General features: G+C 34.7%; 7 protein-coding genes across 7 annotated transcripts; 3 read left to right on the top strand and 4 right to left on the bottom strand.

Moving 5' to 3' along the window:
* Positions 1–329: 329 nt before the first annotated feature.
* NAEGRDRAFT_66792 (uncharacterized protein) lies at positions 330–1043 on the top strand (the record flags this gene model as incomplete). Its single annotated transcript, XM_002677904.1, has 1 exon — positions 330–1043. The coding sequence occupies one exon, from the start codon at positions 330–332 to the stop codon at positions 1041–1043; it is 714 nt and encodes a 237-aa protein (XP_002677950.1).
* A 63-nt stretch (positions 1044–1106) lies between these two features.
* On the bottom strand, positions 1107–2153 carry NAEGRDRAFT_48577 (uncharacterized protein; the record flags this gene model as incomplete). Its single annotated transcript, XM_002677816.1, has 1 exon — positions 1107–2153. The coding sequence occupies one exon, from the start codon at positions 2151–2153 to the stop codon at positions 1107–1109; it is 1047 nt and encodes a 348-aa protein (XP_002677862.1).
* Positions 2154–2550: 397 nt separating this feature from the next.
* On the top strand, positions 2551–2994 carry NAEGRDRAFT_33066 (uncharacterized protein; the record flags this gene model as incomplete). Its single annotated transcript, XM_002677903.1, has 1 exon — positions 2551–2994. The coding sequence occupies one exon, from the start codon at positions 2551–2553 to the stop codon at positions 2992–2994; it is 444 nt and encodes a 147-aa protein (XP_002677949.1).
* A 453-nt stretch (positions 2995–3447) lies between these two features.
* Positions 3448–4629, bottom strand: NAEGRDRAFT_66789 (uncharacterized protein; the record flags this gene model as incomplete). Its single annotated transcript, XM_002677815.1, has 1 exon — positions 3448–4629. The coding sequence occupies one exon, from the start codon at positions 4627–4629 to the stop codon at positions 3448–3450; it is 1182 nt and encodes a 393-aa protein (XP_002677861.1).
* Positions 4630–5501: 872 nt separating this feature from the next.
* On the bottom strand, positions 5502–7525 carry NAEGRDRAFT_79489 (uncharacterized protein). Its single transcript, XM_002677814.1, has one exon. It carries the CDS (start codon positions 7426–7428, stop codon positions 5527–5529), a length of 1902 nt encoding a protein of 633 aa, XP_002677860.1. The 5' UTR covers positions 7429–7525; the 3' UTR covers positions 5502–5526.
* A 384-nt stretch (positions 7526–7909) lies between these two features.
* On the top strand, positions 7910–9076 carry NAEGRDRAFT_48573 (uncharacterized protein; the record flags this gene model as incomplete). The annotated part of the gene is made up of 1 exon (XM_002677902.1): positions 7910–9076. One exon carries the CDS (start codon positions 7910–7912, stop codon positions 9074–9076), a length of 1167 nt encoding a protein of 388 aa, XP_002677948.1.
* A 42-nt stretch (positions 9077–9118) lies between these two features.
* On the bottom strand, positions 9119–11332 carry NAEGRDRAFT_66787 (uncharacterized protein; the record flags this gene model as incomplete). The annotated part of the gene is made up of 1 exon (XM_002677813.1): positions 9119–11332. The coding sequence occupies one exon, from the start codon at positions 11330–11332 to the stop codon at positions 9119–9121; it is 2214 nt and encodes a 737-aa protein (XP_002677859.1).
* Positions 11333–11588: the final 256 nt, after the last annotated feature.

Here is an 11588-nt window from a genome sequence, read left to right as displayed (position 1 = left end):
ACTCTTCAGAAAAAACCAAAAACGTGTTTTGTTCCAAAGAATGATTTGCCAATCACGTTCTTGTTTCTATCCAATTAACAACACACAAGAAAAAAGCTTTTTTTTGTTCTTTGTTTTCGTGAGAAAGGAATTCTAAATCTACATCAGATTGAAGCATAAAAATAGAAAGGAACGTGATGCTGGACAATCGTATGAAACAAAAAGATTTGAAGTGTTACAGCTTGGTGTGTTAGATGGATGGATCGGAGTGAATTCACTCTTTACAACACAATATTCGAATTAAAATCAATTTAGTTCAATTTCACATTTTAACAAAATTCACAAAAAAAATGGAATCACAAGATCAAGTCTACACTCCACCACCTAAACCAACCTTTGATCAATACATCCAACTATCACAGTATGAAATTGAACAACACAAAAATCCAGTTTGTGTGCCACTTTTAGCAGCACACGGATTTTTCAAAACATTTTTCGTTCTCGACAAGTACTTTGAAAGCTTTTCAGAGAATCCGAAAAAATTGCACTTTCTCTTTTGTTGCCATTCGAAATCATTATATTCAGTCATGAGGGAAAAATTAGATTCTGCTGATGAAAATCTTGATGAAAATCAAGTAATAGAGCTGAGAGTGAATTTGGAGAGAATGAAACAATTTTTACAATTCATGTACAGAGCCGATGTGGAATGTGAAAGAGGGAGTGATATTGTGGAGAAATTGAAATTTGAACAAAATGTCGATTCATTCGAAAGCGATGATGAACTCATGCAATTTGTTTTCGAACATGGACTCGAACTTTTTGATTCAGAACGAACCAAACTCAAACAAGTTCTCTTGGATGTCATTCAACATTACACTGTTGTTCATCGATCATTGAATTATCGATTCGATTTTGAAATCTTGTTGGGATTTTTCAGATTGATATTCGAAAGGAATGGTTATATTGCTCCAGCTAGATCAGATCCTGGTCAAGCTGCTCAGGATGCTGTAGGCGAAACTGATTTGTATAATGAATTGCTTGTGGAATGTGGATTGACACTATAATTTATTATTGTACATTAAATTTACTATTTTACATATATTAATAGAGAGAATTACAAATTTGGATTACTTTTTTAAATTGTGGGTGACTAGGAATTTTGAAAGTCTTCTCGTAATTTCACCATAAACCTGATCGTTATTCTTAATTCTGACACTGTATTCAGAGTTTGGAACTTTTTCAGCAGCTTGTCTCAATTTTGAAATCATTAAATAGCTCAAATTATTGGTCAACCAATTTTGAAACCAAATTGGAATATAGCTCAGTTTTGGATCTACATTAGCAATGAGTGAAACATGGCAGGTATCTTCTGATAACATTTTAATTAAAAATCCTGCATACTCAATTCCCACTCTCACATGTGTTTGATTATCATGTTTTGAAATAAGATCAGCAAGTGAAGAATCCTTGTGCGTATCAGCTCCTCTAATTACAACCAATATCGAGGGATCCTGTTCATAATCAGAACGATCCACCACAAAAGCATAGGTCAATGAATCCCTTGAAGACATTGGCCATGGCAAATTAAAACTAAAATACGAAAGAAATCTAAATCTCGATGTTCCATTTCCACCCAAATATTTGATTACTCCACATTCACCCAATTGAGGAACCCAATTCTTATACAAATCAACCTCATACAATATAGACATCAAGTTAAAAACAGGTGTCTCTATAATTCCCTCAATTTTAATGGCATGCAATGATGGCTCTGCCTCCGATCCTCCCTTTCCTCCATCAATTTTACACGTTTGCTTGTAGAATGTTTTACAATCATCCTTATCAACACAAGTATTCCATCCAGCACTACTGGAAAATTCAGAAAGTAACATTTTCGCCAGAGCTCCATCCTTGTATATTAGCTTGACCAATTCTGCTTCCTCCTTGCTAAGAGTTTCATTCTGTTCTTCCTGTTCATCAATATCGGAAGATGATTCCCTGCTCTCAAGTAGAGAAGAAATGGAATTTTCAGTGATGGAATATTGTTTCTTCAACAAATCGTAGGCATCAAGAATTTTATCATGTTGAAACAATTCAATGGACTTCCTAATAATTTCAATCTTTTGCTGATTGGTTGGTGGAATATTGGATGACGATTCACTTGATGATGACATTTTTTTTTCGGATGGTTCAGAAAAATTTTGAGAATCCAAGAAAATTAAGAAATGTGAAAAGAGGTTGGTTTTGGTGATTTGGGAAGGAAATTAGAATAATTGAGATTAAAGTATTATAATGTGGATAGCAGAGGGTGTATTGATTGGTTCTATTAGTGAATTTGATGTCAATTTTACATGATTTAATATTCATATTCGAATTGAACCAGGATGATCTTATAATTCTATTAAGAGCTCTGAAGATTAAGAGAAACATTAAAAACCTTATTATTGAAAGAAACAAAAAAGAAAGTGATTTGTTAAGGATCGATAACAAGTCTTCATCAATCATCAAACTTGACACCCATCAAAGAAAAAAATAACAAAAAAAAATATTTAACACACGTCACTATCAAACATGTCTGACTTGACAGAAACCGAATTTCGTGAAGCCTTCTCCCTCTATGATGGTGGTTCTGGTACCATTCCACACGACAAACTCAACTCTGTCATCCGTGCTCTTGGTTTTGCTCCATCAGACCGTGAACTCCAAGAAATCACCTCCATCATTGATCCTTCACAATCTGGCAATATCAATGTGAATAGTTTCTGCAATGAAATGCGTAATAGATATGGTAAATCATCGGAATCAGGAAATGTTGAGGAATATATGGAAAGTTTCCGTTTATTTGATCGTGATCAGGATGGTTTCATTCCAGTGGATGAATTGAAACATATTATGACTACATTGGGTGAAAGATTGTCTGATATTGAGGTGGATGATTTGTTGAAGGAGGCTGATCCACAAGGAAAGGGTATGATCCACTATGAAAGTTTTATCAAGATGTGTTTACAAAATTAAAATTTGTAAATATTTGTATTTTATTTTGATGATGATATTGATATTCACTCAGTGTTTGTTTACTACAGTATTTTGTTGTTATATTTTGGAATTATAATGTGAAAGTTGGGCTGATTGTACTTTTTGTTTCAGATTTAAAGATAATGAATGGCTACGGCCATATCACGATGAATGCACCTCATCCCGTCCGATTTGAGAAGTTAAGCATCGTCGAGCCACATCAGTACTGAGGTTGGAGACAACTTGGGAACCTGTGGTGCTGTAGTCTTTTTTGCTTGGATGTTTTAAAACATGATTGCAAAATGTTAAACCCCACAACAAGTTTACAATTGATCCAAAAGAAAAAACGTCTAAGTTACAACTGGCACCTCTGAAAAACAGTTTATTTAATGTTAAATGTTTCAGTTGAACAGTATTGCGATCATTCTCTAATTTCAATTACTTGGTAGACTCTTAAATAAAGTCAAAATCACAATCAGTCAATAACTTATTTCTCATGCAACAATGTAATTCTGGATAAATTGCACACTCTTTCGAATTAGTTTTGTAAAATACAATGGTATTTGACAAAGCAACAACTTCATAATGATTACTATACATGTTGTGAAACTCTGTTGACATATCCACTGTGAATCCTACAGTATGATCATTACTCATAAAATAAAACAATCCCTTTTGGAACTCAATTACAAAGAATTTCTTAAGATATCTGATTTGTGTAAAATCATTCTCATTCGAAACAGTGAAAATAGGATAATTTTTCAAAAACTCTTTCAAATTTTCAAATCTAATCAGAGTTTCTCCATAGATCTTGTAACTTTCAGGAGTTTTAGGGGTGTGTGCAAATCTTACAACAGAACTATCATAACCACCAAATGATTCCATAATTTTCAAATCATCATCCACAGTAAAATGCAACCTTCCATGTGTATGGTGTGGCATTTGATTAGTTTGGTTGTCTCCACAAAACATGACAGAATCATCTTCAAATATTACCATAAATTGGAAACTTCCACAAGTAATGTTCTTAATTTTCTTTTCACATACAAATTGGCTCTCATTCCAATTCATTTCCTTTGAAGAATTCACCCAATTCTGGCCTGAAATTCTAATTTCACGATGATCCAATACCATTATTTTAAAGGAATGGCACGATGCAATGTGTGTAATCTGTGGCCGATGGCCATTTTCATCAACTTGAGGAGTATAGAGTAACGTAAACTTTTCAGTACCATTTCTATCTTGTAAATTTCTTAATTTCCTATCTCCAAAACAATCATAGGTGGTTGTGCCACTTCCATAGAGAAAAGTGTGATTACTCTCAGAATCACGAGCCAAATAAAGTGTTGATCCTTCGGAAAATGTTGAAATATCATCAATTATTAAATTTTCATTACTAGATTTTGTGTCGAGAAGATAGGAACACTTAAATCTGTTTTCATCATGAATATAAACAATACCACTCTCAGATAGAATTTTAAGACAAGAGTCACGATTAATAAGCACTTTCTTGATCCTCTCAAAATCTGGATGAGGAATTGTGAAGGTTTTGAAGGTTGTCGGATCGAGAGATACAAGGGGTTCACCCTCTGGTAATTGCTTGTACCCAGTAGGGTGAGTGTAGATTTTGAGCATTTTGTTTTACTGTTTGTTTAAGGTAATTTTTAGGAACACCTGTTGTTGCCTTAATAGGTCTTGGAACATTAATCGACATCAAAGGAACTTCAACTTTTTACAATGCAATCTTCAACTTTGCAATTGGTTACTAAGAAATGAAATGTCACCTTGCCACCTATTGGATTGGCTTATTACTTAATAACATAAGAACTAGAGGTATATGCATTTAATTTATTTACAATTTCTTTTCCAAGTATTCTTCTCTACCAATATTGGATTGAGTGGTTGTTGGTTGATTTAACATTCCACCACTTCCAATAGTGGTGGTAGATTGAGGAACTGTTGTGCCAGATTCTGCTAATTTCTTTTGTTCTCTGGTTGGATAGGTAACGTTGGTGTCAGTGTCATGAGTGAATGGATGTTTGACCTTCTCCTTAATATTTTGCATAGTACTGCCAGTGGTGCTTTGTTGAGGTTGCATTATTGATATTTGTTTGTTTTTTGAATTGTGACTGTGTCATTTCATTCGTTTGCAGTATAAAAGGAATTTCTGTTTTTACGGAATTGAATAATTTACTAAAGAGGATTGTTGTTATTCGGTATCTTACAAATAGAGGAATTAATCATAATTTACTTTAATCCGTTTTAATATTTTCACAAATTCGACAAATGGTCATGCACTCAATTATGCACAAAATTCTGAAATGAATCATTTGGATATAAAATAAACTATCCAATTGAATCCAAGGGAAGTTCCACTCCCAAGGCAATTCAAAATGTGAGTATTGAAGGCCACATTGATTCTCAAACTGGTGTAAATTGGTGAGCTGGACCACTTCTACAATGTCATAAATGATTATCTTGTTTGTGAATTGTAAGAGAATGATATCTTTGAGAAATAATTGTTACAATAATTTATTTGTTCTTTTTGACAACCTTATCGGCTCTCTTATTGAACTTGGCTTCATCCTTGGCAATTTCCTTGGCGAATTCCTTACCAGTGACAGTAATGTCATAGGCACAGTCCTTCAAACGTCTTCCAGTGACACCCTTCTTGGCACAAGCATCCAAAGCCCATTTTGGAATATTGAGCTTGGCCTTTGGCAAGACCTTTCTTTGCTTGTGGTTTCTGAATAATCCTTCAGCAACACCAGAGTCCTTTCCGTTAACAATTAATCCTCTTTCGAATTCAACATCCTTTGGAGCATCAACTGAAACATCCATATAACTTCTACCATCGTGCAAAACAAAGTATTCACCGAAGAATTCAGCTCCATCGTTAGACTTGACAATGAATGACTTTTCAGTCTTTCTCAACAAGTAACCACCATCCAATTCATACTTTCTACCAATGGCGAAAATGGCACGCTTCTTATTCAAATAAAACTTCTTTGACTTGCTATCGAATTCAATAGTATCAGAACCGGCCTTAACAGCAGCAGCAACGTTGACAGTAGCATCTCCCTTGTCACCATTCCATTTGGCAATACGAACGTGGGCAACGAATTCCTTGTCAACTGTCTCAGCAAGAATAAAGTCACCAATTCCGTTGAATAATACATCTTGATGTCCAACAATTGTAGTGAAATGAGGATCTCCTCTACCTCTACCTCCTCTTCCACCACCACCACCTCTACCTGGTGAAGATCTACCTGGTCTTGATGGACTAGGTCTGGATGGTCTGCTTGGTCTAGATGGACGACTTGGTGTGGATGGTCTAGATGGTCTACTTGGTCTAGAAGGTCTAGAAGGTCTAGATGGACGAGTTGGTCTGCTTGGTCTGGAAGGTCTAGATGGTCTACTTGGACGGCTTGGTCTAGATGGTCTGCTTGGACGAGAAGGTCTAGTTGGACGACCAGGTCTTGTTGGCTTGGTTGGTCTAGTTGGTCTTCTTGGTCTAGTTGGTCTTCTAGGTCTAGTTGGTCTTCTTGGTCTGGTTGGTCTGGTTGGTCTAGTTGGCTTGGTTGGAACAGTTGGAGTAGTTGGTTGAGTTGGCTCAGTTGGAGTAGTTGGAGTGGTTGGCTCAGTTGGCTTACTTGGTTCAGTAGGTTGAGTTGGTTCAGTTGGAGTTACTGGAACAGTAGGCTTTTCAGGTTGAGTTGGCTCAGTTGGAGTAGTTGGTGTTTCAGGTTGAGTTGGAGTAGTTGGTTTAGTTGGTTCACTTGGAGTGGTTGGCTCAGTTGGCTTGGTTGGTTTACAAGTACAAGCCAAACATCCAGTCTTTTGATCAATACCAATACTAGATCCAGATTGACATGATTTTGGACAAGAAACGTGTGGACAACCCTTTCCTGGCTTGGTTGGTTTAGTTGGCTTCTTGTTACACTTACAAGTATCACATCCTCTTGAATTTTTCTTATATCCACGAGTTCCACAAACTCTCTTACACTTCAAAGCTGGACATTCCTTACCAGGTTTAGTTGGTTCAGTTGGAGTAGTTGGCTCAGTTGGCTTTGATGGTTCAGTTGGTTTACTTGGCTCAGTTGGTTTGGTTGGTTTAGTTGGTTCAGAAGGTTTAGTATTCTTTGGACATTCAGCCAATCTTCTAATAATTTCAATAGTTTCCTCAGAAATTCTTCTCTTACAACGACGTGGAATTGAAATTGAAAACTTTTTAGCAATCTTTAAAATACGTTCAGATAAATAGGCATTAGGATTCCACTTTTCACGAAGTTTAGCCTTCAATTGGACAAGACGAGCCACCTCTGACTCGATTGATTGTTCCCTTGTTTCAACCACGGCGGTAGTAGCTACCATCGTGAGGATGAAAACAAGAAGGAGCGCAATCAGTGATTTACCACTAATTTGCTTCATCATTGTTATAGTTATTGTAGTTGTATGATGGCGATTCCGTTTTTTTTTTACCTTCTTCTGGTGTGGAGGAGGTTATAAAGTAGCGGTTTCGAGAGTTTTTTTTTAGATGATGAAAGTGCTCTCTTCGCTGTCAGGTCACTCCAAAATTGTCGTGTGACAAGTTGACTTGTGAAATTTAAAGTGAAAAGTAAAAAATTTAGGAGAAGTGAGATGAAGGTTCTTTAAGGATGTTTTTTGAAGTATACAATGTGTGGAATTGTGGTTTGAGGTGGTTTTGAGATTATGGGTGTCAAGGTGTGAAAAATGTGAAATGTCAGTTTGAAAGGTGGCAGGTGATGAACTTTTTCCAAATCGCCTTATTTTTTTAAATTCTTCAAAATAAACCTTAATAAAATTATTATCCCAAATATCTCAAAAAGAACAATGGATTTCAGATCTGAAATGAAAACACCTTTGAGAAAATTTAATTTTTAAATTTTAAAAAATGCCGCCAAATCGATTCAAGCGAAAAATTATTCAAGATGAAAGCTGCGAAACAGAAGAACAAGAAGAAGCGTCAATCAATTCAATTCTACCTCCTTCTGCTCCATCACACAAAAATTCATACAAGTTGGAGGATTGTCTTTTTAATCAATTAATTATTATTAAATTAGGAGAGGAATATTTTGTTCATCGGGATTTAATTGCCATTTGTTTGAACAAGAGATGTCCTCCAATGCATTCTCATCAGATAATTATTTCAGAGAGTGCTGTGAGGATTTTAAATGAGACTGAGTTGGCTGCCTTTATCAAGTTAATGTCGGAACAAGTCTATGAAAAATCCTTGCTGAGCAAGAGAGGCTTGCATGAACTTGAAGGTTTGGATGAGGCATTGGTTTCTAATAGTTTGGATGTTAAACTTTTTAGATTAAAGTACTTGTTGGAAAAGACGTGGTTCTTGGACTTTTTTAATAGTAATTCAATGAATGAGGAAATTGATCCAACAATGTTTAGAGCCATTGTTGATTTGGATTTTTCTGAAATTATTTGGAAAAGTGAATCAGATCATATTTATGAAAGGAGGAGAAAATTCGTAAAGTATACTGTTAAAACTGAGAATGAATCTAGTGGAACTACTACAACTAGTGGTGGTAACAACACGACTGCAACTACTAGTACAAGTACAACAACAATAGAAACCAACACCATTCTCTTTCCAAATTCTTCCAAATTATTGGAACAAATTCATCAATGTGTTAGCATGTTTGAAAATTCCAATAAGGAAACAACAAGTACCTCTCTCGATATTTCATTAGAAAATATTCAGAATTTATCACTCTCTGTTTCATCATCAAAAGAGATGGAACTTTACGAAAAGAGTTGCATTCAGGGATTTATTATTCAATCTTTGAAAAAGCTCAAAAATACATGCATTTACAGAGAGTACACTCCAAATAGTGATCAAGCGGAAAAATTCAAATGTATTGCCATTGCCAATATCCACTTATCAAATTCTAGTTTGAAACTCTTCATTACTTCTTCACTGGAAATGTTTTTCAACGACGATTTACCAAACTCTTTATTTGGTAATTTGAAAAACTTTGACTCTCTCAAAAGCGTTTACAAAGATGACTTGATGGATTTGATTTCTTTCCAAAAAATAGAAAAGTAATAGGTAGTAATGTCTATTTGAACTACATCTATGGATATAGAACTATATAACAGCTACTCGATCCTTTTGCAATTGGTAAATTTCCCTCCATTGTCTAAACTCGTTAGTTCTTGTGAATCTGGAAAATGTTGATATTAGATTCATTTCCACTTCCTTCATGATTTGATCCACTACCTCATTTCTAACTTTGAGGGATTGAATAGCCTCTGCATCTCTCAAATCCTTTTCAAAAGTTGATTTGGCTATTGAAGATACATTGACTTCATAAGCAGAGTAAGCAGTCAGATACATTTCATGAACTTTTTTCAAATCTTCAATTTTGATATTCTCTGATCTTCTCTTAAATCCAACCAATTCATCCATGAGTAAAATATTTTCCAAGGCAAGAGATTTTTCAGAATATAACCTAAAAAGTTCTACCAAATCCTTATTACTGTTATTCTTGATTATTTCAATATATTCCGCATTGGAATGTTTTGTTTCAGACGAGATTTGCTTGACAACATTTCCATTTCTTACATTTTCAATAAATAGCATTAGTAAAGATGTTCCACCAGTTAACATGTACAATGTGAGTCCAATAACAAAGCGAATGGCCACAATCGAGTTTGGCAAAACGAGAAACAATATTGCCAATAAAATCAGCAATAATATCATCAAACCTAGTGCGAGTAGATCAATTCTAAAGTAATAAGGTTCTTCAAATAATAAGAATCTACCCAAACCAAACTTGGCAATCAGTTTTCTATTTCTAATAGCCTCATAAATAAAGAAGGATACACCAGCGAAGCATGAAATGGCACAAAATAAAACTATAATCACATTATTAGTTGTGTTGACTATCAGAGAATTATAGGTTTGAACTATAATGAAAATTGGAATAGTGGCTACAAAGGCTGTTGGAATGGGGAAAATTACAGTGAATACGAATCCAACCAGCTCACTAGACAGATATTTGAAAAGTTTTGGATGTTTTGAATTCTTGATAATATTGTAAAGGTTTCTCAAATAGTAGTATCTAACAACGGTACAAATGTAAATTACATTCAGTAAGGCTGCCAGGTAGACTGTAAAAATAACTCCAACTGATATGCATCCATTATTGAAAGAGTTCACCATTGAAGAATACATTCCCATTACAATAAAAGGGCAAAAGAATACAATAGGATACTTTCTGTAAATTACAGGCGATCTAAAGGCTCCACTTGCAAATAAAACCAAGTAGTACAGTACTGCCATACAGACAACTGTTATGTCCAAAGTGTCAACCCAAGCCCATCTCTCTGAAACACAATTTGCTGATGAGCATTGAAAACATGATGAGGTCCACAAGTATTGTTGAACTTTTGATTGGTTCCAAAATAAATAATCCTGGTTGTTTTGGTAAAATACTTCCATAGCTTGTTGTAAAAATGTAAAATTTTGAGGAACTGATGATGAGGAAATATTTGAGAATTTGAGAGACCATTCTAGTTGAGTAGATGTAAAATTCATTACACCATGAAGTCTTTCCAATACTATCGAATCATGTTTTAAGGAATCAGTGCAAGATGTATAGTTTTGGAATGATGATTTGAGTGCAAGGGATTCTGCTAATTTTTGAACAATCGATTCATAGTATTGGCTATTGAATCCATTTAGACTATTCAACATCCAAAAGTTATTGGGAAATAGAGGTATCGAATAAAAGTCAGATGGGTTGAGATAATCACTAGATTTCTTCTTAAATTGTCTATGATTTCTATTCAGCCGTATCCTCTCAACAAATTCAATATTAGTTCCAATCATGATGTCAAATACTTCAAAAACACTCCCATAGATACATTCTGTATTCTTATTCATTAGAATTTGCTTGAATTTCCACAATTTAGGTAGAGAATAGAATGAATTCCTCATTACATCCCTTCCAATAAACTCCATCATTTGCTTCATCACTTCTACAGTCAGAGTAGTATCAAATGTAAAGAATTTCAATTCGGCATCATAATTAAATAGCCATTCCAATCCAATAGTATCAAATGTATTGTTTTGCAGCACCATCCGAAATAAATCATTCCATACAAATAATGACGTAAAATTATCGGCTGCTATTATTGATGAAGATGATAAAGTACTGCTATCAATTTTCTTCAATGTTTTCCAATCTATATAACTAATATTATAATCGGATGAGCCTAATGATGTATCAACTAGAAGGTACCAACTCAGCATGATCAGAAACACCAATAAAAACACATTCTTTGAACGAAAAGGCATAATGATGTGCTGGACTTGTTTTTTCTTGTTTCTAGATTATGCATGGATGGGTCATTACGTGACTGATCCGAGCCAATTTAATAATTAATTGTCGTTATGCGTAAAGTTTGGAAATGAGAAAGAAGGAAGATGGGTCTTGAAAATGTGAACCTAAGGGTTCTTGGACGGTGCTTAAATGGCCAAGAGATTTCATGGTGATGGACAGTTTGCCTCAATAATGTGTTTTGTAATTTTTTTTAATAATATTTAATTTATT

Source organism: Naegleria gruberi (assembly GCF_000004985.1).
Source record: "Naegleria gruberi genomic scaffold NAEGRscaffold_20, whole genome shotgun sequence".
Taxonomy (NCBI): Eukaryota; Heterolobosea; class Eutetramitea; order Acrasida; family Naegleriidae; genus Naegleria; species Naegleria gruberi.
This window is presented reverse-complemented; position numbering and strand designations above follow the sequence as displayed.

Excerpts from the sequence above, each read along its gene's own strand:
- NAEGRDRAFT_79489 (XM_002677814.1), bottom strand. The coding sequence starts at position 7,428 with ATGATGAAGCAAATTAGTGGTAAATCACTGATTGCGCTCCTTCTTGTT.